The sequence below is a fragment of the Vanellus vanellus genome (assembly GCF_965231255.1).
Source record: "Vanellus vanellus genome assembly, chromosome: 22".
NCBI lineage: Eukaryota > Metazoa > Chordata > Aves > Charadriiformes > Charadriidae > Vanellus > Vanellus vanellus.
The window spans coordinates 4767973-4792455 of NC_138927.1; the positions used below are offsets into that span (position 1 = coordinate 4767973).

The 24483-nt window shown below is 38.6% G+C and overlaps 1 protein-coding gene across 1 annotated transcript in view; it reads right to left on the reverse strand.

Annotated features, from left to right (window-relative positions):
• Positions 1-597: 597 nt before the first annotated feature.
• Positions 598-24483, reverse strand: part of MACO1 (macoilin 1) — a 30760-nt gene continuing 6874 nt past the window's right edge. Inside the window, exons 2-11 of the mRNA XM_082494335.1 lie at positions 21893-22034; positions 21062-21188; positions 18868-18991; positions 16460-16638; positions 15500-15998; positions 6179-6337; positions 5801-5983; positions 4835-4955; positions 3147-3321; positions 598-1985 (exon numbers count right to left, since the gene is read on the reverse strand). Coding sequence (XP_082350461.1) covers positions 1783-1985; positions 3147-3321; positions 4835-4955; positions 5801-5983; positions 6179-6337; positions 15500-15998; positions 16460-16638; positions 18868-18991; positions 21062-21188; positions 21893-22034 — 1912 coding nt within the window. The 3' untranslated portion in view covers positions 598-1782. The remainder of the gene's footprint in view (positions 1986-3146; positions 3322-4834; positions 4956-5800; positions 5984-6178; positions 6338-15499; positions 15999-16459; positions 16639-18867; positions 18992-21061; positions 21189-21892; positions 22035-24483) is intronic.

The window sequence follows — 24483 nt, forward strand, 5'->3', positions numbered from 1 at the left end:
AAACAAAATGTGTTCTTTATAGCAGGCTAAATCAGGTCAGTTAAAAAGGCAAAAAAAAATATTTGTTTTTTAATCTGCAAGAAAATGTTTATTCTTTGTAAACCCCACAGAAAAAAAAAGAATGCAGCCAAGACCAAGTATTGAACGAAAATTGTGCCAGAGTAGGCAGCAAAATGGGGGAACCTCAACACAAAAAGTCAGTGACAATATTTCATGTTTTGCACAAAGATGAAAAACCTATGACATTTCTGAGTAACACTTTTATGGTGACAATTACACAAGATGATTCAAAAATGCAAATGACAGCAACATGCACACCTGGCTAAAGCTAGAAGTTTTATCCCAAAAGAATATCTGTGATTAAAATGATGAAACTTTAATACTTCTATTGACTTGCGTGTCCTACTTCATTTTTTTTTTAAATGAGGCATACATGCCAATTAACATGAAACTTTTTAATTTTTTTTTTTTTTTTTTTTTTAAAGAACTTTGTCCTTCCAGAGTCCACTGCATGTTTGCAAAATCATAATCTTGGGTTTATAATTCTGCTAATTTCCAACACAATTTTGCTTCCCACCCCCTCGGATCCCCACCCTCGGAAAAATCTGAAACGTTTCAGAAGTTGCCAGTGCAAACACTTTCTATCAATGTATAACATACATTTTAGCTTAAACCTTTGTGCAATTTATGAGTTTCCTTTAAAACTCCTTAAAAACCTCCTTGGCACAACAGCTGAAAAAGATTCAGCTCCATTTAAATTGTCAAAGACAAGGTGATATAAAGTGTAAATCACAGTTGACTAAAATGAAAAAACCCAGAACTGCAGCTTTTATTAGCCAGCTTTACAGTCTCTTGTATACAGTACATTGCACAGTTCCGCCTTCACAATAACGCTTCCTGTATTAATATTGTGCCTTCCACGATGCAGTATAATCAAGGCAAGTTACAGAACACTGCTGAGTTTATATCAAAATAAACAGAAGATGTAACCTTGGTTTATAATGAACATCCAAATTACCATGTACAATTTGCAGTAGACTCTGTAATGAGCTTGATATATAAGCTAGATGACAGTGAAGGGGGAAAAAATAGTTTAAACTATCAAGTTTCCTCTTGAAATGTCTTTTCCCAAGGCACTGTGAACAAGACTGTTAGCGATTCTCAATGACTAAAAACACCAATGGGAATATAAATATTTCACACAACAACCACCGTCACATCATCTATTCTCTTATTCTTTCCCTTAAACAACGCCCCTGAAATTTGTTTGGTCCTTTGAGGGGTGATCAAATTATCTTCTGCAACATCACATATTTGTATTTAATACATCTATAAATCAAAGCTTTGTTAGATTATTTAACCCTTTCACTGTAAAAACTAAAGGTTTTTCCTCACTATTTCTCAACGAATCTGTAAATTCAACTCGATTGTTAAAAAAAAAAAAAAAAAAGAAAGAAAGGGTTCAAAATCAAGCAAAGCCCTGTATTTTTCAAGAGGAAACCATGCAAGAGTACATAAAAAGGCAAAATTGGCTACTTGAAAACCAAGAATTGTTTTTAATGCATTGGCCAAGGAAAATAAATTGCAAAGTTCTGTGAGGTTTTCTAAAAATTTACAAGAAAAACTGATGGGCAGTTCTAGTCAATCCAGATGTTCTTTTATCCTGTTTTAAATGACAACGAATACAGTCTCACACAATACAATTTCATCTTGACTGCAAGAGACACTCCCGTGTGATGCCTTCAGCATGACAAAATTACTGGGCAAAAAGAAAATTGGCATTCATTTCTTCAAGGGCTGATAAACAGAGGCATTGGGATCAAGTCCAGAAGGGCTGGTCTCCACAAATTTGGAAGAGTAATGTGGGGAAACAGGACTCAGAGTGCTGGTGGCTGCAGTGTATGTTATGCTGGGCATTACCGCCATAACTTCTGCAATCTTCTGTTTTAGGTCCTTGATTTCCTGATCTTTTTGAATGATTTGCCCTGAAAACAGCAAATAACATCACTTAGAACCAGCAGCATGTTTTCACCCTCCACCAACTGTTCGATGATAAGAGCTGTCGAAGCGAAATACCCAGATGATATTCGGCGCTCTAAGACGACATCAGTGAAAGCACAACCCACAAAACTCCTGGTTTGTGTCGAGGAACTGTGGTTAATTACCTCCCGTTACCGTGTACCACAACTAGACATCGCGCTTGCATCAGACTTTGCTGTTCGGATTCACAGCTGCCCCATACCAAAAGATTATTTCTACAGGTCAACTGTTTTCTGCACTTTTCTGTTCACATTTTACAAGCACCTCAAAGGAGCACAAGTGTTTGCTTATTAAATGCGTTATTTACTTTATTTCCCAAACTGTCCTATTCTCACCATTTTTCTAAAGCCCTTTTGTGCACACACAACATCACTACAGCAATTTATGAAACTATGTAAAGAGAAACACCAATGCAGAGAAACAAACAAGCAAAAAAAAAAAAAAAAAAAAAAAAATCTCGCTCTAACCAAATTTTCCTGCAACCAAGCAAACTTCTGCAAGGAAATTCCACAGGTACTAAATCAAAAGGTTATTTAATTTTGCTTCATGGTTTGCACAGCTGAACAAAGGACAGCCTGGGCGGGGGTTTATACTGGCTTCATGCTCCCTCTGGTGGCTGCAACACCAGCCCAACACAGGCACCAGTGCCCACATTACCGCACCAGTGCGAAGTTTAAAACAGGTTGGGTTATTTTTTCCCCACACACATTCGGGCTGTATTTATTTCAGGAGTAAGAAAGTATTATTAAGATTCAAGGAAAAGGGCTTAAAAGATGGCAACTATTATTTTATCTTCTGGCTCTTTAAAAGAAGCTTTCCAGCTTTAAGGTAATGGTTTATAAAAATGTAGAAAATAGTAATAAATTAAATGCCCATCTTGATGATTATCATCTTCAGTTCAATAGCTTGGGGAAATTAGGTCAACTGATCAGCTGGATCGCTTAAACTCACATTCACAAAGCTGTAAAAGACAAAAACCCACTGAAAGCTGAAACGCTGAGTGGAGGCCGGAGCCCAACCTTAAATAAAAAAGCAGGATACGCTTTCTGTCTTATTTTCGCAATTTTGGACAGTACTACATGTTGAATTAAACTACCCCACATTACCTTGGGCAATCTCAAGCTGCCGTTTTGCATCTCCTAATGCAGAGAACAGATCCAGCTTGATTCTCGTCTCTGCACTCAGGCTGTTCTCTAAGTGCTGTGTTTTATCCTGCATGGCTGAAAGTGCTGACATTAACACCTCCGTATCCTTCTCATTTTCCTTGTACTTCCGCAGTTCCTGCAGGAGTAATTAGGACAAATGTTATTCTCATCGACTTTACACATGAGATACACCGAGAAGTCTTTCTCTTCCCCACAGCACACCACTGGGCCTGGTATTAATACTGTAAAATTAAAATGATGGTTAATTAAGGACACTGTAATATTACCTCCAGTAATTATACATGGCCATCATACAAGTGATTAAAGCCATACTGTACAATGCATAATTACAGCGCGGTGAGCAAGTACCATTTATGCTGCTTCTCAACCCTCTATCATCCGTATTGAGACCCTCCACCCAGAAATCCTCCTGAGCACTTCCAAGCGCCAGCTAAGCAGCCGCAGAGTTCTCTTCGCCAAGCCGTGGAATACAGAAACACTTCCCACGAGCAAAATGGCTAGAATGGGAACAGATCTCTTGCTAGACAGTTTAAAGTGATACTAAATAAACACTGCATTTTAAGCTATTTCAATTGGCTGATGAGAGGGATTTCTGTATCTCAGAATACTTCCCACATTGAACCTAACTGTGCTGCAAACCCAGAAATTTAGCAAAGAGAAAAGGAGGGAGCAAGTTTTCCGCCCATAAGAGACAGGCACTTTGTGGTTGGGAAGTATGCATTAACCTTTTGTGTAAGAAGAAAAAGGAAATACTATACAGAAAAAAAAAAGTTCTATACTTTTAAACAAAGAAACAATAATACCATGGGGGAAATATTAATGCCTGTAACAAATAGGGGGTTTTTAAGTTTGAAGATGCTAATAAAATTAAAAAGCTTGATTATAGCTGGGTTTAATTATTTGAAAGCCATGCTCGGATTCTCCATAGATAAACCACACTTGTTTTCAATGGTTTGGTAAACCCAGGAACAACAAGGCTGCATACGTTATTTGGAAACAAGTTCACAATAACACCAGGTGGATTTTGAAGAGTGTCTTAAAAAAACCACAAGACGTTAAAAATACGCATTCATGCAAATTGTCAGTTGACAGTCCGAGTACATCTTTAGGAACAGACATTTTAAAGGAATAAGGTCGACTTCAACTCACACATTTGAGCTCTTAAACTCTAACATGCCAGACAATGTGTCTGCTACAAGTCTGCCACAATGTACTTTCAATATTCAAGCGCTTTCATAACAAAAAAGTACATCTGGCCAGTGATTAAGACTGCATTGAGTAAGCAATCTCACTTGCTAGCAGTGAAATTTATAATGACACAGACTGGCAACAAGCACCTCACATAGACAAAAAATGTTGTTGAGGGGATTATATTCTCCATCTACCCAGACTATTGGTTCAGAGAAAAAAATTCTAATAATTTAAACAATTGAACGGTGTGGAGCTGCGACTATTAACCTTTCTCATGCCCAGGTTCTTACAAAGCCTGATGCAAGACATGCAAGACAGACATCTGAAGAGCATAATTCCTGAAGGTGTTGATTGCCTCTTATGTAGATCCACCAATTTCAGAGGGCTGAAAGTACTCATTGTGATGCTGATCTAAGTCCCTGGTGCTTTCTCATTACCTGAACTTTCATTTCTAGTTCTCGTATCTGATCTTCTTTCAGCTTTATGTCAATTGTTAGCTTCTTGCACTCTGTCTCCAGCTCTCGGATACGATTTCGTAAAGTTTCAGTACATTCTCCTCTGCAGAAAAAACATTAAAAGAGAAGAAGATGAAATAAGAATGAGGCTGTCATTCCTGAACTGTTGATAATATGAAAATTAATATAAATATTGAAGGATAAAAAGAGAAAGCCAACTTTGTTCTTTTCAGCACAATAATTTCCCTATGGCAACAATGCAAAAAGCTGCAAAAAGTTACCCACCGTTATGCCTCAAGAATTAGGAAATTTGGAATATTTATTAAATACGGAGAACAGAAAAGCTGAAATAATTCTTTTTAGACATTTGGAGCACTGCAGATTAAAGTCATCCACACCTGTGCCATGCTTTCATCTTGAAAAACCTCCCACCTATATACCTGTGTTACTACTTGAACCACCACTGTGCTGAGCACTGGTAGTCACTGGCTAGAGCAGAAAATGTTCAAGACGTGAGATCAAGACAGTATTTTGGCCAACATCATCGCATGAATCCTTCATTCATAGTCCCCACATGAAAGGAGATGTTCTGTATTTTACAGCGGACTGACCCACGCAGGGTACATCATCTTCATTAGCACAATCAAGGTGCAGCAGATAATTTAGAGTATATTCATCCTTTACACCCTGTAAACGTAACGTATATGAGTACTGAGAGCTTTGTGGAAGGAGATCTTCCAGTCCTCCTACTGCCTTAACACAAATAAACCTCTTAGCACCAATAAAATAAACTTTTTTTTTTTTTTTAAATCAAATACAGACTACTCCTTTATGTGCAGAAGAGTGAAAAACGCCTCCCCAAATCCCGCCAAAACACAATTCAGTAGCAACAGCTACATTTCAGTCATCTTCTGCAGCAGAGCTTACTTCTGGAATAGAACAAAGTACCTTGTAGCAGCAGCAAATGCAACAGCACGTGCAGCAGTTGCTTCTTCCAACTTCTTTCTTTTCTTTTCTTCCATTAATTGTTTTTCTACAAAGGCTCGTGCCTCCTGCTCTGCCTTTAGTTTCTTCTCCAACTGGCTGATCATTTGTTTGTCTTTTTGTTTCATTTGTACAGCATTGTGTAATCTGGAAGGTAACAGGTATGGGATTTAATGGAGGATTTTACTTACTAAAAATAAATTGCTGTGAATGGTCCCAAATGAGTCTCGCTGGATGTGCAGACAAGTGCCTCAAATTTTGTAGAGTCTCAACATAACAATTCCCCTTTACCAGACTACAGGCATCAGCAACTAATTTACACAGCTGTGTAGAAACACATACTTGTTCTGAAGCAGTTCATTTTCTTGCCGGAGCTGTCCGATTTCAGACCGAATTCCCCGCTCTGTGTTAGTCAGAGAACTGATCTGACTACGTAGCTCCTGTTCGACCTGCCTGCTCGCTTGCAGGTCAGCCTTTAATTTTTTAATGTCTTGTTCCAACCTAAGAAAGACAATTTTAAAAGACAATTTCAACTTTATTTCCCAGTTACCCAAGGGTTCAAGCACATTATATAAAAATAACCAAAGTAAACATCCTACCATCTGCCAACCCCCCAAACCCTTGATTCTTAAATTAATAGATGCTCAGAAATTATGTGTATCCTTGCTAAATAATAACAGCATTTTATATAACTATACATATATAGCTCCACGTATAGCTGTACACACACTTCATAACCTCCCACAGGAATTTTGTTTTCCCCCATGCACTGCAGAGTTGTAAAACAAATCCTATGGAATTATATTTTTTCCTCTTCAAGCAGAAGTGAAATGGCAAAGTCTGAGAAGTTGTAAACAAGGACAGGTGCACATATGAACAAATTTCACTTTTCTCAACAAATTATGAGTTTCATTTGTTAGTTATAGCTGAGCTAGGGACCATACTGCTGAATTCTCACCTAAACATTTTTTTTTTCTTGAAGTACATGATGTGCATGTTGAATAAAGAGTATGCGTTAAGTCATCCACAGTTCAGGAGTCAGTGAATTTAGTTTTAATTGCTCCTGAACAGAGACCATCTGCTATACGCTTAATTGTAGCTTTAGAAAGTTCTTGAAGACTCATGCAAGCTTATTCGTTAAAATATTTTCAACCAATACTGGTTAAATAAAACACAAATTAATAAAGAGAAGCCCCCAGCTTACCTTAATTTTTTCCCCACATTTTCTAAATAAGATTATTAGTTCTTAGAATTAAAAAGACATCATACTTATTTAAAGCAAATATGCCTCTCAGTCATTCACACATAATCCTCATTTGCTCTGTCAGTTATTGATTTAAAAGTTTTTAAGTTGTTCATAAAGAAAATATAGATGGTTTTATTTCCTAAAGTTCCATGCAGAATTAGTGGTAGTCGAACATTAAGAGTTGGAGAAAACAGTCACAAAAGCCAAAATGAACTGCCCTTATTGACATTCACTAGTGCAGATGAACAGTTATAGCTTTTTATCCTCATAATGAAAACATTTAGCTCTTTTAGGCTTCAGTGCAGGAAAATGTTAACCAAAACTGCTAGTGAGAGATATAATGACATGAGGCATAACAACGTCCTGTGTGACCGGACCAGGAGGTTAAATGTGGAATCAAACTTATGGAAATTCATAAAAGTATGTCTATAATAGGCAAAAACTGCACCAAAGAGGTCTACAGGGTAAATTAACAGCAAGAAACAGCCTATAAAGGAGCGTGGTCTATAATACACTCATATAACTCACATGCTCAGATCCCACTTTCTACAGCTGTACTAAGCTCTTGTTCTAGTTATACTCAAACTGCCCTACTGGTACGATGAATTCCTTTTAATATAGTACAAATTGTGGTCAAATGTACCTTTAAAAAGAAAAAAAAAAATCAAACAACTTATACTCAGTAGGAAAACAGTAATAGTACAAAGCAAATATACACTTCATATTGAAGACCACAAATCATTTCAATACCTTGTACTCTGCTGTAGGAGGAAAAGAATTTGCAAACCTAACCAAATATTCATTCAACCATATAACCATAGCACACAAATCAAAAATGGAAAACCCATCGGTAGACGTCATTAGGTATATATTTTTACAGTGTTCAGTATGTTAAGTGATACAGCTGGACCGTCGTCGGGCGATGATGTAACAGTTCAATTTAATCTTCCAATAAGCAGTAACTGAGTGTTTTAGAAAGAGCAAACATTAACTGATGAGAGTAAGATGCTGTAGGAAGCTGTCGTGGTTTAGGCCAAATCGGCTACTGGGGACCTGGGGGACCCCAGATGGGACCGACAGATGCTCCCCTCTACCTCTCTTCAAAGAGAGAGGCAGAGGAGGAAAAAGAGACTTATGAATTTAGAAGGAACTAAACTACTTTAACGAAATATTAATAATAAAATAAAAGGAAATAATGAAATATATACAAAACCGTATCAAGCTCCCGAGATGACAATCATGTCACCGGCTGGCACTGGGGCAGTCCCAGGCTGGACTCAGTGACAGAAGGGAACTGGATTCTGGATCTGGATTCAGGATGGGGATCACAGGCAGACAAACAGAGTCCTCCTCAGACGTCGGCCATTGAAGGAAGAGCCCTGACCCTTTGATCCCTCAGCTTTTATACTGAGCATGAGGCAGATGGGATGGAATACCCTGCTGGTCAGTTTGGGGTCACCTGTCCCATCCGCTCCTCCCCGCAGGTGGGACCCCACTATGCTTTTCCGCTTCCGACCCTCCAACGGGGCAAATAACAAAGTCGGTTGGCCGTGGGGGTTAGAGCAGTAAGTATAAGCAGGAGCCTCTCTGCATCCCGTGCCTGGGCATCAGCTGTAAACACAGGTCTTATCACTCTGAGTGAACACTGTCTGCACAACATGCTGTTCATTTCAGTAGTTAGAGAGGCCCAGCTAAGAAGCGAAGTCACTGAACAAAATTGGTTCTGTTTTACCTCAAACCAGGACAGAAGCGTTAACAGACCGATGTCTGCCAACAGCTGATTGGTTTTAACATAGCTCTTCATAAATAGGTGAAAAAACAGTTGGTGGGACAATGTAAAGGAATGTATGTAAGTCACACACACTTTACATTGACAAGTATCCATAAATAATTTCAACATACATCTCTACAATAAAGTGATACCTGTGGAAATAAGACAGCTGTAAATGACAGCCTTTCCCCTATAACTAAGGCTGTGTCAAACTTGCTGAAACAAGATATACCAGGATTTGTTTGGGGTATTCAGCATTCCAGGAAAAGAAGCACTGATCAGGTAAAGCCCAAATAAATCAGAGGTGCTGGCACAGGACAAGCTGAATTTGTATTTTTGGCAACAGAGTATTGACATTAGTTCAAACTTCTCAAGCCATCTGGTTCATGGCATTCCTGCCGGTTTCAGGGAGGGCTCTGCACCTGCAGTGCTCATGGGGTTGGTCCCAGACCGTGCTGTAAAGGAAGATGAAACCTGCACGATCTGTAGAGTGCGCACAAACGTGACCAGAAAGGACGCCGGCTTCCCAAACCACGAGGAAATACCTGAGGCCACAAGACACAGCCTTCCTTTTTACTTATCGCAGGTTCAAGTGTCCAACCAGAGCTGTGTACATGACATTTGTGAGAAGTGGTATCAGGAAGTGTTGCACACTCACGATCCATCACTCAAATCCTGCCTGCCCACAGAGCCAAAGCCTCAGGGATGTCCTTTCCGCCTTAACTTTTCAAGTCAAATATTCACCCTTTTACTCTGAAGGACCACAGGGGACTTCGGGTAACTGTTACAGGAAAATGCGACCGACCTGCCATTCAATATGACCTTCACTGTAAATCACAAAGAAGTCAGGATTAAACTCAACAAGAATTGATCAAAGTCTGGATGCTTCCATTGTTTATGAAAAACCAGTAGCCCCACCGCTGAAGCACATGCAGGGAGACCACATACCAGTAGAATATTACTGCCCATGAGCAGCTGGTGCTGTTTGCCTACAACCCTTAATTCCCTAAATGCAGCAGAGAGGAGTTTCTTTTCCTCAGAAGCTGCTAGCAGGTGTAAAGTCAAAACTATATACCTTGTGCGTCCATTAAAACACAAAGACTCGCCAAATTACTAGCCCGCAAATGAGCTCCCAACAGGCTCAGGAGTGAAAGAGTGGCAGCTTAACTGGTTTGACTTACTCTAATCAAAGGGTTCCAGTACTTCTGTACATCTGAATTAAGAGTTTTTATTCTGTTGTGAAACATTCACTCCTATCAGCGCAGATGACCTAACTTAAACAGTCGAAAGACAAAATAACATCTTTGAAACACCATCAACCTACATACAGTGAGTGATCGGCTATTGTAGTGCAATTCCAAAGGGGCAGAAGAAAATTAATACACAGAAAACTAACCTTTTTCAAGTCAATGGCAGACAAAACAACTAGAAATTTATCTGTCAATGGACTTGTTTAGAAGTAAGTTCTGAAGTAAGATTTTACCAGATTTTAATTACTCCTTTTCATGAGGCTGTAGATTTTGCTGTAGCTTTAAATACCAGAGCAGACGTTTTCTGCAATTTATAGAGCAAAAAAAAAATGCTCCTTACTATCGAAAATGAGTTAGGAAGCTAATAATCCATCATAATGCAAGGACCAAATGTTTCTTATATGGCTGCTCTCCCAGACCTGCTACAGTCAGCTAGAGATACAGCTTCATTAAAAAAACACAAAACAAACAACCTGAAGTTAGTTTCCCCTCAAAACCACACATACTCCTTGTGTTCTCTGGTGCGTAACCATGTTCTTCTCCATCTTATAAAGTCCAGTCAAACATTTTCAGCCTAGAACTTTCTTCTTGTGGAACAGCAAAGTCAAAGATCTTCTCTGTATACAGAGAGGTCATCCATCATGTTCACAGAAATATAAGATGAAACCCACCCCTTCTTTTGCCCCCTTTCTCAAATGAAAGCAAATCATCACGGTAAACCAATACAACACGATAAAAGAAAGCTTCGGTGCTATGAGCACAGACTAGTGCCTGGAGTTTTCCCTCCTCCCCTCCTTAATAGTCTGCACTACTGTTACAATGATAAATGACCCAATAAGACAGCACTTCTTTTATTATTATTCTTCTTTCTACCATTTCATTTTCTGCTTAAGTCTCTTATTTCCAGGCTTATAGGAAAAGTTATTTACAAAGGGGGGTGAAGAAAACGAGTTCTAGAAGATACTTTCCTCTATTGCTGCACAAACTACAAGTCATTTTGACACAGAACTATTTTTAAAATGAGGGTTTAGTTGCAGATTATTACATTGTGTTCTTTATACAACCAAGGCCAATTTCTTTCGGTTTGTCATTACTATAAATGCAGATTTACCCACTTTCTTTTCTCAGCACTATCACATATCATTCCTGATCTCACAGACGAAGAGAATTAATCAGTAATCACCTCCAAGACCAACTATTTTTCCAAATGCTTCAGGGAAGATTGATGGATCAACTTAAAGACAACTCAATTCAGCTTAATCCTCCTAAGTATTGATAACTGGTGACTAACGTACCCCTGTTCCTTAGTTTAGTCAGTTAATGCAATTCCATAACCACCTGGCAGTTGCACACAAATTAAAAGCAATTTATATAAAACTTAAAACTTTTAAAGACCCAAAGGCACTCAGATGCTCTTCTAAGAGACCCATTTTTTCCTTTGTTCTGTTCTGGCCCAATCTGTTGGCATAAGCACCCCCTGGAGTGAACCTGCTCCTTTGAAGTAGCACTGAAGTTCTCCTGCTGTAACTAATACGCTATTACTAGCAGCTCCTCAGAGCATTTTTCATTACCAAAAAGACAGTAATACACAGAAAGATAGCAGAGTTACTTATTTTTCTCCCACACAGAATTGATCTAAGTAGCTGGCATTTCAAAAGGTTATTCCGTTTCTGAAAAGTCCAAGCGCAATGTTGACAGTGGCTTGAAAATGGTCTGCCAGAAGGATCATCTCCCAAATTTCTCATTTGCATTCCCAATTCTTTTGCTTTTCTATTCTGTGTTTTCCTTCACTCCCATCATACCGCCTGAAACACTGACCACCTCCCCCACTGCAGCTGACAGCAGAAAGCCTTCTGCTCTGCTTACACCATTTCAGGCAGGGGGGATAAGGAAGAGGCAGCAATCACTCTCAGGACATCAGTGGTGCCGCAGAAGACGTACGGTAATTGGCATTGAATTGGACAGAAACTTACATTAAAACCTTGAAGTCTGTCTCTGCAGGTAACATCAAATTTTAGGACTGCAAAATAAGATGTGGTAGACCAGCCCTTGCTTCACAAATATTTTTCTTATTCCAATTGCCAGAAGATGTCATCGTTATCTCTGAGAATAATTAGTACATAAGACAGCTTGTTTCCACACCTCATGTGCCAAAGGCAAGACCTCTATGGATACTAACAGTTTTGCCAAGCTGCACTGCCAGTTTTTTGTGTGTGTTTTAGAGTTGGTTTTTTTCTTCGCTTTTTCTTTTTTTAAGGGTGCAAATAGTAATAATCACGTCCTGCCTCTAGCTATGTAATAAGCAATAAAAAAAACCAACCCCAAACTTCCACAGGAATTACAGCTTGGACTTGTTCAATACACGGAGTCCCTAAAATGTGAACAAAACCTGCTGCACCCCAGAAGGGACAGTGAAGCAGTAACAAGAGGTCAACTTGCTCTGTACCTACTGACAAACAATATTATGTATAAAGGGGCACCAAGTTTATCCCTCCACTGGACACCAAACGTATCCCTCCATTGGCCCAAGAACCAGAACGCTGGGAAACAAGCGGCTCAGATCAGAGAGATTCAATTATTAAGTGCTTGACAAACAAAGAGCAGATTTCAGCATCCATCAAAGCAGACAGTCATTTCAGCGGTAGGAACAAGAAAACCAACCTAAGGCAGAGATGACTTTGAAGGCTGACCAGCAGGGACAGAGCCGCCTGCACCCCTCTGCTCTAGCTATCAAGATGACAATAACATAATATAATATTCACTGGAATACCCAGAGATGGGGATCAGTAACTTCCTCTCCAGAAAACTAAACACACACGCACTAACCATTTATGAGACAGAATAAAAATAAAAACTTACTGTTTCAAATAAAAGTAATATTGTCCATATCAAAATATAAGCTTAAATTAATTAGCAGTACCCTTTCAGATATAAATGTCACATCAAGTATTTAACAGAATGAGTTAACAAACATGCAAGACCGTCCTGTTCTCAAAAAACCTCCCAATCTTCACTGTCTCAAACAACCCCTGTTAATCCTGAGTCCCCAGCAGTCATAAGGCATACTTCACATTTAATACTGGTTAGTCAGCTCAAGGAAATAATTTGTGAACACAAAAGGAAAGCAGCTTGGCTTTGACATCCTGCTGCGAGTCTGTTGGACAAGAGGTTATAAAAAGCATCTTTATTTGGTAGCTGAGCAGATCTGATCTGAAAGTCGGACACAAACGCAGGACTTCACACAGCCCTTTTCAGGGTACAGCACCGATGCACACTAAAAGTTTAACAATGGGAATGAGTAATACTACTGGAAGTGGAAAAGATGATCAAGTGCCTTACACTCCAGGGACAGGATAACTGACAAGTTAAAAAAAATAAACATGAATTTTTAAATTGAAGTGCATTCCATCCTATCCAGTTTGTCAGGTAAGTTTATGCTTCCATTGTTGTAGGAGTCGCATACTCAATCTGAATAGAAACAAGATTTTATGAATGATTTCAGTCATCTACGTTTGTAAGAAACTGTAAGCAGCGACACATGGGACGTTGGTGTTTTAAGTGCTCCTGGCTTGCCTGCACGGGGAAATCAATGCACAATAAGCAGCTACATGAATTTGTAGCACAACAGCCACATCACGCCCACGCATCGCATAAAAACACTCAACAAAAGACTGAGGTAGCTTAATTCACTTTCAGGGCAGAGTAAGGCTACGTTGCACAAAGGCACTTTCAGAGTCCACTGATTGTGTACTCTGTCCCCACCCAGTGAATTAGAGGAGCTCGAATTCTGCAAGTGCACAGTCTGGTTTATGGTATACTCACTTCTGCATTAGAAAACCCGCTTTGGACAATTACAGTGACACCTGGTCCAAGCTCACATCACAGCCTATAAACGTTGCAGTGTGTAATTTAAAACTGAAAACATATGAAGTTTAAATCTCATTCCTTGTCATAGCTACGCGGGACAAAATTCTTAGCCTGGCAGGTCATTCTATAAAGCGCTTCCCTTCTCTGTTCTCAGGACTTACGAACCACATTTTGAAGTGCAGCAAAGCTGAACTGACCTGTTCTCTTTTTCAGTGAGCAAAGAAGCCGTGTAAAGAGTATAGGGATGCCCATCTGAAACCGGCAACATCAAATACAGCAGTCTTATACAGGTTTATTTAGATGCAGCTTTGCTGAAGACAGAGCCATCTGCATCCCATGAATCTCGGCTGAATTTGATTCACAGATTAGATTGGTGAGCTGGTTTCTTATTTGCTTCATACAAGTTCTCTACAGGCATTAGATATCAATTAGTCAGGATATTTAATTGGCAGAGGTACACCAATCAGTGGCAGTGTGATTATCAGAGGAGAAAATAGTATTTTCATTGAAGTAATTGTATTCATATAGCACAAATCCTCAGGGACAGACCAGAGTCAAAAGTCCAATTATCAAAAGGTACCTGCAGAGAAAGCGAACCTGATCTGCCAATTAAGTTCGCCAAGGAGGATTTGTTGGCCAAAGACTGTTCGGCACACGAGAAAAGGAAAAAAAGAGAAACGTAAGCCAGCAATGGTAGGAAAGTGCATAACTGTGCAATATTTTTTTTTTCTAGATATATCTCTATCCCCATTTTCAATGATTACACACTATTTTCCTTACAAGTATTTGTTTTGGTAACGTCTGACAGCACCGTATGCCTCAGGATTTACATGCTTTAAGTACTTAATTGCATTTCATAAGTACATCTTTATTTAAACTTCAGATAAGCATATGTAATGACGTGACTTTTTCAATCTTTATAGTTTACAAGGTAGCTAAATTAAATCCCTGTGATCTGTACTTAAACCATTAAGGCAGCAGGAATGCAAGCAGGAATCTGAACTGATGGCTTTAAGGGGTTACGTAGCTGCTGATACTTTGTCAACTGAAGGTTGAAACAAAAGCTAAACATTTCAGGGAAACAAACCAAAAAAGTTAAGACAAAACACCTGTTCAGGCACTATCAAGCCTCACTCAATTCCCTGGAGATGTAAAGGTCACTCCACAGAAGATTTGTCAAGAATACATCCACTGAGGTCTGTAATAAAGATTCCCCACGTTTCTCTCGTGCCTTCTATCAAGTGATTGCCAGAGCTATTTATTATGCCTCACAACACCCCTGTGAGGTAGGTAAGTAACGTATTCTGAGGTAGAAAGGAAGAAATTTGCTCAAGGCCGCATAGCACACCAGAGGCAAAAATCAGGAACAAACCCCAAAAGGCAGAGCTCCTACTTATCTTATTCCATTACTAGACAATTCTCTCTTCTTTATGGGATTGTTACATTCTCCCAAGGAAAAAATAGATCTGATGTACCGGAACGAAGGAAGGATGAGACAGGCTGTTACACAACGCTCAGATCAAACTTACCTTACCAGTGCATCTGGTTTGCTTAGCTGGTTATTAGGAATACAATTTTCCATTAAGTCCTTATGTGTGCTTGGGCTCTTGCTAGCACATTTCTGTTTTTTCTCATTTTTAGTAGATGAGGAGGGGATGCTCCCGTTAGTTGCACTGTGACTGCGAGGCGAGGAGTTCACAACTCCGCTGACATTTTTGTAATTTTTGGACGAGGCAGTGCATGAGTCCTCTTTTAAGAGGTTTTCTGTACTTCCTACAAGATCATTATTTAATCTTTTACTATTGATATGGTTTTCCATATATTCAATTTCTTGTATTTTAGAGTCTACAGGTTGCAAAATATTGTTATTTATTCCAAGGTTGTGTTTCTTAGCATCCTTGTCCTTTTCTTTCCCTTTTTCTCTATATTCTAGCTCTGGCAACGTTGCAGATATTTTTTTATTGGCTGGAATGCCTCCATTGTGCTGCAAAAGTATTGAGGAATCCATATCAGATAATCCTTTGGCTGCTGCAATACCAAAATAAAAAATAAAAAAACCCAACTTAGTTCATTAAATTGATCAATACTGTGACATACAAAGAAAAATCATTAACTACACATCAATCATTTCTGCAGAAAACAATCATTATTAGAAAAGAAAATCAGAAGTAACATGATATTTTTAGACTTTTTTTGTCATTACAGGCGGGAAACAGTAACCAAGGGATTTAATAATAAATACTAGAGCTTCATAGAGCACTCACTGACTAGATTGATGCAGTTGCTAATAAAGAGCTAAACAGAGAGGACATAATTCATTTCTACAGTCATACTAACCACTGCCAAAATAATTTTATTTCTGGCTCCTCTGTTTCTAAGTTCACTCTACTTTCATCAAAACAACATGGACTAAAGAAGCTCCTCCTTAGCAGGCTTTTTTTTAAAATAGCAGATAATAGCAAACACATTAAGTAATAAGTATAACTTGCCTTCCTCTGCCTCCCTCTCTTGCCTTTGTAGCATCTGCTGCTCTGGGGGCAGAGCTTGCTGGAGAAGCTGCATGTAGAATTCATTCTCTTTCTGCACTTCTTTTTGTTTTCTTAAACGCATTTTGTAGCTGACGTAACTTTTAAAGCCAAAGCCCAAAGTCACAACAGGGTAGCCAATACTAAGAAAAAAAAGCAGCATTATTATTCAAAATGTAACCATAATAGCAAACTCATAACTTGTAATAAATTATATAGCTGTGAATACATCTGGATTACCACTTTTCATAGAAAATTACATATAAATAATTTTTTGCTGTACTACAATAACGCTACAGTTCAAAAATGTAGGCACTTCTTTATCAAGATGAAATTACAGTTCATTACAGAAAGCAATTAACTGTAGCATAGATTAAAAGATTACGACAATGCAATTGCACTATGCATAGCAAAGACAGCTTTTAGACAAGCACCTGACTAAGAATTAGGCATCTTTTAAAGAGATAACAGCCAAATGCAGCAGAAGTTCCCAAGTTTTGCTCCTAAAGGGCCATGTAATATACAAGACGTTAACACATCTCCCAGCTTAACAACATCCGGAATAGTGAAAGGAGAAACCGATGCTCAGCCCCATCCCTTTGCACTCAGAAATTAAGAGCAGATCCCTTTTCCACCACTCTTTACAGCTGAGACAAAACAATGGTTCTCCAAAACACTGCCTCTGCAACAGGCCCTGCGATACCTTCTCATCGCAGCACAGGCTGAGGAACAAGAGCTGGAGCAGCCGCTGGAGCATCCCTCTTTGGGACTCCTGCATTTCTGGGGGCAGCCAAGGCTGTCAGCCAGCGCGGCATCACCCACACCTGGTACAGCTCAAACTGACCCTGGAAGTAAAGCCTCAACAACCACCTGCCTCTGACGAGGATGGCCACAATTAAGACATCTTTTCAGGGCAACAAACAGCCTTTGGAAATTCCTTGTTTAGGAGACTGACCTTGAAGCTGTAAGCGAAAACCATCTAATCTCTAAACTTAGTTCTTCCACTTATCTTACTGTCAGATAAGATATGAAGAATTTCACTTCCAGCCAGACTCTGCTGTTGCATTTGTTGATGGGGACGACAGAAGCGGAGCAGAACTTTGGAACTATTTTTTTGCTTATCAGCTTCATCATGCAGAATTTAAGTATTCTTATTAGCTTGTGACAACTGCACCAATGCAGAATGCTAACAAATCGTGCTAGTGTATTTATTAACAAGGATACTTATCAATGAGCAAACATCCCCGTATAAAAATAAATATATCTTTGACAAGTATTTTAACAAAGCACAGTGAAGTTGCCTTTTAAGCGCTGAAGGTGTCCCAGATCAGGGGAAAACTCAGATGCAGATGACTATTAACCATTAAAATTTTCTCATTCTTTGCTCCGTAATAGCACTGTGCAAATTGCATTTCTAAGTAAGCTGCCAGAATGCAAGAATCATTTGCATATGCATCTGACATTATCTCTGCCAATGCTTCTTTTGTAATGCTGTGTAAAGCCAGCTGTAGCTACAGTTCTAACACTGATGACAAGCTGAAATGTTTGCATCCAATTCAGCAGCAGAAAGACCTTTCTTCACAGCTCCTAAAGTGCTTTTGTAACCTATTATAGAATTTAATTAGTGTTTAAGGGATTTATTGCACAATGTAGACAATATAAATTAAAATGACAGATGTCTAATTTATTGGAGACTGTATCACAGGGAGCCGGACCAAATGACTCCAGGAAAAACAGGATACATTTTAAACGTAGCCCAATCAATACATACTACACTAAAAACTTGCATAAAAATGCATTTCTCCCAGATATGGATACTCTGCATTTAAGTCTTTTGCCTAAAGTCACTCTTATTACAATACTTCTTTGGAAGTGATAAGTAGTGTTTGTTTTTTTATTTTCTGTCGTGATTTTCAGCCTGAAGCTTATTCACTTCCTCTGGTGAATTATGAAATCAAGATGCTCACGAGAGCCATTCTCATTGGAGGGGAAAGAGAGCAGTGCTTTGTTACAGAAAAAGAAGAACATTTTTGTAACGGCATAAATAAATTATCAGTGAAACTATTTTTTTTGCTACTTTCACCGTCCATTCATTATGTAAATACAAAATTCGTAAACTGATGACAAGAACTTTCAAGAAACACCAGGAATACCCGTGCTACAAATTCCCTGCAGCTCACAAGCACGGTTATCTTCAGAAAGGTTGCACCTGATGAACATTTAGCATACATTTCTCATGGAATATTTAATGACAGACATGTGATGGTAGAACAGAACAGCCAAACCCTGAACCAAAATAAAAAGCCCTGAATAATAATTTTCCTGGTGAAATAAAGGTTAATAAGAAAAGGAGAAAGAAAAAAACCACTTACCAGTGTGCTGCAAATGGACGACAAAGGTCTACATGGAAGTTTTTTAAATCTTTAAATCTAATGGCTGCTTCAATATAAACAAAAAGTATCCACAGTGATACTGTTGGTAAGCACACACCCCTCTCTATTGAGAGAAGAGAAAAAGAGGGAAATATCTTAGTAATATATTACAAGCACTATATATTTTAAAGTTATTTTTAAAACATTCCAAAAGTCAAGGGAATTTTTTCAGACAGACATATAGGGAATTGTAAGAGGTTTTTTTCAGAATGAAGTATCTAGGGCATCTTTATTTTAAACCAACTCTAAACTTTCGTCTCCTTATCTTGCTTTATTACTTTTATAAGGCCTCAGTGAAAAATAACAGATGCGCAGCTAATGAATTAGCTTGGCACAAAACCCTACACAGAGAAGGAACACAAATGGAAGAAACTGCAGAAGATGAGGTAATGTTACAGCTTATGATCTTTGAGTCAGAAGTGGTAAGCCTGGACTACTTTTTCACTCCAAGTTAGGTATATCTTAGTAGCAGCAGCGAGCAAATCAGCTGAGAAAACAGGAGTGAGTAAGCACAGTGCTGGTTACTCCATAAACAGTAATGCAGACGCCACTCTGCGACTCAAAACTCTACATCAGGGGAACATTTAGGATGCTGTATTGATTTCTCACCGCAGCACTACTGGTGACAATATAAAATAGTAGCCAAGTGAAACAAAGGTCTTAATCCTCTTGGCCAATGGAGAACACCACTGTTGTGTGCAATACAGCCACTGTAAATTTCCACAAATCAATTGCAGTTACATGCCACAAGCTTCATAAAAATGAAGTTCTTGATTACATACTGACATCAACAGATTGTGTGCTGATTTGGAAACAGATCTTAAATTTGAAACAAAAACCAGCATTGCTCTGGGGCCCTGATGTTATTTACTGCGGTCTCTACTTTGGTCTCTCTTGAATAGCTGCACTCCACATAAATGAGAAACCTGTGACAGCTTAAAGGACTCAACATTTCAGCTAGGTAGACACACCACCTAAAGAGATCATAACTTCCTAAAAAAAAGAAAAAAAAAGAGCAAGTTCCCATCAACTTAGATGAGCATTTAAAAAGATGAATCCCCAAGGTTGCAGTGAATTAAAATATTAAACAAGCTCAATAGCTACAGTTAAAACTGGCCCATCAAGTTTTTCCTTTAGGGTTTCTAAACATCAACTCTGAGAACTACAGATACCACTTTAACATCTTAATACAATCCTAAAAATAACACCAGATTTTTTACATGTTTTAAATTGGGCAGCAACTGGTTCACAGTATCTTCCATTAGCTCCCACATTGTCATTATTCTAAATGACTAACTTGTCAGAAAGATGACTGCTTTCACCAGTAAGCTGAGAAATAATCCATGCTATCCTGCAAATTCTTGTGATCTGACGGCAAGTCTAACAAGGTATTACAAAAGCCCCAAATCCCAAGAACTTGGGTCGGGAAAAGCTACCTCTAAAAAAAGTTTTAAAAAATAATCAAGTTTTATTCCTGTTTTTTTTTTTTTTATGAGGGAAAGACATAGACATAACTCATGAAGTATTAGTGCTCATGCAAACTAAACCACTTCCCCCCAATCCAACGGTTGCCCCAAACCCCCAGAACCCAAGGATTTACAAAAAAACCCTCAAACAACTAAGGATTAAAAAGAAAAGGGAGGGGAGAAGATTTCTCAATACACATCTCAAACTGTTGGGGCAGTCACTGGTATTATCAGCCTTTTTGCTCAGAAACTGAATCCAGTTGATACAAAGATTTGACTAATATGAATTTAAACTATGACAATACGCAAAATTAGTAGCACACTAATCGAGTAGCAGGAAGAATGTAAAACCGTTTCACGAACTTTTCCTATGTGGTCTGTATTTGTTGAATTGCTGCAGAAGTGTTTTGAAGACAGGAAAATATTTTTTTTTCCCTGCTCTGGAATCCCTGTTCATACACCTTCAGTTCCATTGGTCAGGGTTTAATGATTCCTGCAACATGCAGCCGGACAGCAGACTAACGAAAGCGAAAGAACCTTTTTTCAACTATAACAAAACTGCATTAAAACGAACGTGGTAACAAATAGAAGAGGGTTTCTGCATGCTACTAAAAGCTGCAAGATGTATATTCAAATAAGCGAGCTGTAAATAAAAAATAGTGACCTACCTGTGTGCCAGACATACTGTACCCAAACATACGTGCTGGCAGCAAAAAACAGCCATTGTATTGGTATGAAGAGCAGACATATTATATTTGATGTGAATGCTACACACACAAAAAATACTGAAAAGGCCTGAAAGAAAGGAGGGGTGAGGGGAAAGAAGAGTGTTTTGTTTTAATCCAGAAAATACTACCAGTTTATTTATTAATAGTGACACCACAATGATTTCAACATAGAAACACTAGTGTTGTTTATAATCAGGGCACAGAAACGGAGCAGCCTGGCCAATCAAAGTAGAAACTTAGCCAAGAGAGAACAGAGGCAACTTGAGAATTTGTGCCCATCCACTCTTCCAACAAGTCTCCACACAGCTATATTTATTCCTTATTATTTTGTTTGAAGACTTTCACTTACACTGTTGATATAGTATTAACATTACTACATTGTCCTTCTGGAAAACAAACAAATAACCAACCAGCAGTGTCATTTACTCTCTGAAAGTGTAGTAAATAGTTAAAACAGGCAAGGGCTCCTCTTTTATTTTAAGGAAAAACCTGCTATATAGGGATCGAAACCAATTCACTAATCTAAGGAATTCAAACAATATTTTCCTATGGTGAAAATTTGATAGCTATATATTTCACTTCCACTTGCCACAGATAAAAGAGGCTGTCAGAGAGAAGAGACTTGAGCCTGGGCCACTTAGTTGCTTGAAAATTCCTCCTCTTGTGAAAATGATCATCCAGTGCCATTTAGTTAGTTGTGTAACACGGAATATGCCCTGAAACATTGCAGGATTTCCCTGCAAAGGGACAGTAATTTTGTGTTCTACTTACCAAACCCTGGTATCTGAAGGAATCGTAAACACTCCTGATGAAGAGCCAGAATGGCCACAGATACTCAAATCTGAACTCCAGGACAAAATCTGCCAGCAGTACTAGGGCCCACACTACCAGGAACTTCAGATAGAGGAACGTACTGTAAAAAAAGAAAGGTAATTTCAGGTCAGTATTTCCAATACAGAGATTTACTTTTTTTTTTTTTAATTAGAAGTTCAGGAATAAAAGCTATAGACAACTATAATACAGGTAACAAAACTACCCAAAATTTTACAAAATAGGTAGTTTTATCATTACATTAAAGTCAGGCCCGGTCCAATAAAGTTAATTATATTGAACTGCATTTGTTTTAAAGTAGCAAATAAACAGAAGGCTCGCTGCTCTTACGAGACATTCAGCGACAGTCTCCCTTTAGCTTTGCAGCGTATTTTTACAAAGTGAAGTCTTGCCACCAGGTATGCTGTCACAGCTGAAATGCTTCTCTTCTAGTTTGCACTCTTCTACTTGGAGCTCAGAAATCTCTGTGTTCCCTCTCCTCAACAGACTGCAGATGTTCACTCATTTTCCACATTTAACACAAACTGCAACACCAATAAATTGAGATATATTTTAAGCCTATAACTATAGCAATTAGGAAGACTGTTTTGATACCAAGTTGTCAGAATTGTATTTGAAAACATCCACATTAAAGCAAATGCATCCATTAAAACAAAAAGAAAACCACAACAGAAAAATGGAGGCACTTGAGACCAGACAGTCTAACTTCTTTTTTTTTTTTTTTTTTTTTTTTTTTTATTATTTCAAAGCCACATTCCCTTATTCCTAGTCCTGCATTTTGAACCACTGATGCTCCTTCTTGGCTACAGACCTTAAATCTTTTGAGATCATACCTAACACAGGAGCACTTGAGGGATCAGCCCAATCCACTGTGCTAAAACGGAGGAAGGAAGAACCGTTTTCCCCCAAACCCAGCATGCAGAGATCTAGTACGTTACTCCAGTTCCCCAAATGCAACTACTTCATTGCACTGTACTGGGTTATAAGAAAGGTGGGGTTTTATTACATACATTTTTATTTTTTAAATCAAGGACAGTTGGTTTTTTGCTTTTAGTAACTTATTTTTCCTCCCCTATGATACTGCCAACAACACCAGTAGAACTTTGCCCTGGAATGTTTACTGATAAGTTGCCAAGAGCTCGCATGCACAGTGCCAGGTAGGGTCAAGTTTCTGCACTGTTCATGGACATGTGGCTTTTTTAGGAAGTTGTTCAGAGCTTCAGAGAAGATACAAAATAGAAAACTTCTATAAGAAGTATTCTGCGCCAGCAGAGGTTTAGAAGCAAGCAAACTACTCGGCCAGTTATCACTCATGTTGCTTGTACCACAAGGTCAGCTTCCAAACCACACAACTGGGAAAACACTTGATTTCTTGTGAATCGACAATTAATTGCATGTGTTTGAAAGTGACCCTTATCAACTGTCCTGGTCCTACAGCTTTCCCCCAATGGAAGGGGAATCTGTCTCACTGTATGTTATCAGGCTCTCCCCTAAAAGTCCAATGCCAAGGTTTCCACTGTGACTCGACCCCCTGAAAGGAACTGCTGCAGCAGAACCACTTACCTAAACACTCTCGAATGTACCCACACGAGTAGATGCTTTAAACCAGCACAAGCCAAAGGAAGACTTAATAAAAAATACATTTTTGAAGTCTGAGACAAATAAGCAACTATTCCTACATTTAACCCATCTTGACACCTCATCCCTCCACTCCCCCCTTTTTTTGAATATTCTGTATCTGGAGTTTAACACAATGGGACTGGGGGAAAAGAGGCAAATAAAGAGGCCACAGGAAGCACTTTAATTTAATGGAAACAAAATTAATGACACACACACTCTTGGAAAAGTTGAGGTACTGCTTTTCTCAGTTTTTACAGAACCATCCCCACCACTTAGTCAAAAATTACTCTTGGAGAAGAATGAAACAACAGTAGAAGTATTTAAAAAAAAAAAAACAACAACAAAACCACCACAGAAACAACCCACAACAAAACCTACCAAAACCCCTTAAATGGTCAGGTTTGTCCTGGTAGATTATGCTTGCATTCTCTGTTTATTTAAAGTTTAAATCTTCAACAGAAATCTGTAAAAAGCAGCTGTATTCAGAGAATACTTAGACATAGAAGGTGACAGATATTTGGGTGCAGTCTCTGCTGTTCGTTTTGACCGTGCTGCTGAACTGTACATGTGCAGCTCTGAAGATGCGAGGAAATACATCAAGGCATCGCACCCAGGCAATCATTATTCTGTCCGTTTAGCTGGAAAAGCAGTTATGTTGTGTAGGCACTTTTACCTGGGTTGAAGTTATGGCTATTGTTTATTTTTCTGCCATTGAAATCCATAAGGAGACTACATTTTTCCTAGCAAATTAGGGTTGTCAGAACTAATGCTTTTCAACTGTTAAGTGCCACTCTAAGTTAAAGCATTTGCTGAATAAGAGGTCTGTAATACAGCCATTAAAGTGATTTCTAATATTAAATTCCTATCAATCCAAAGGCTATGGTGACATTGACCACCTTTTAAAGTGGAAT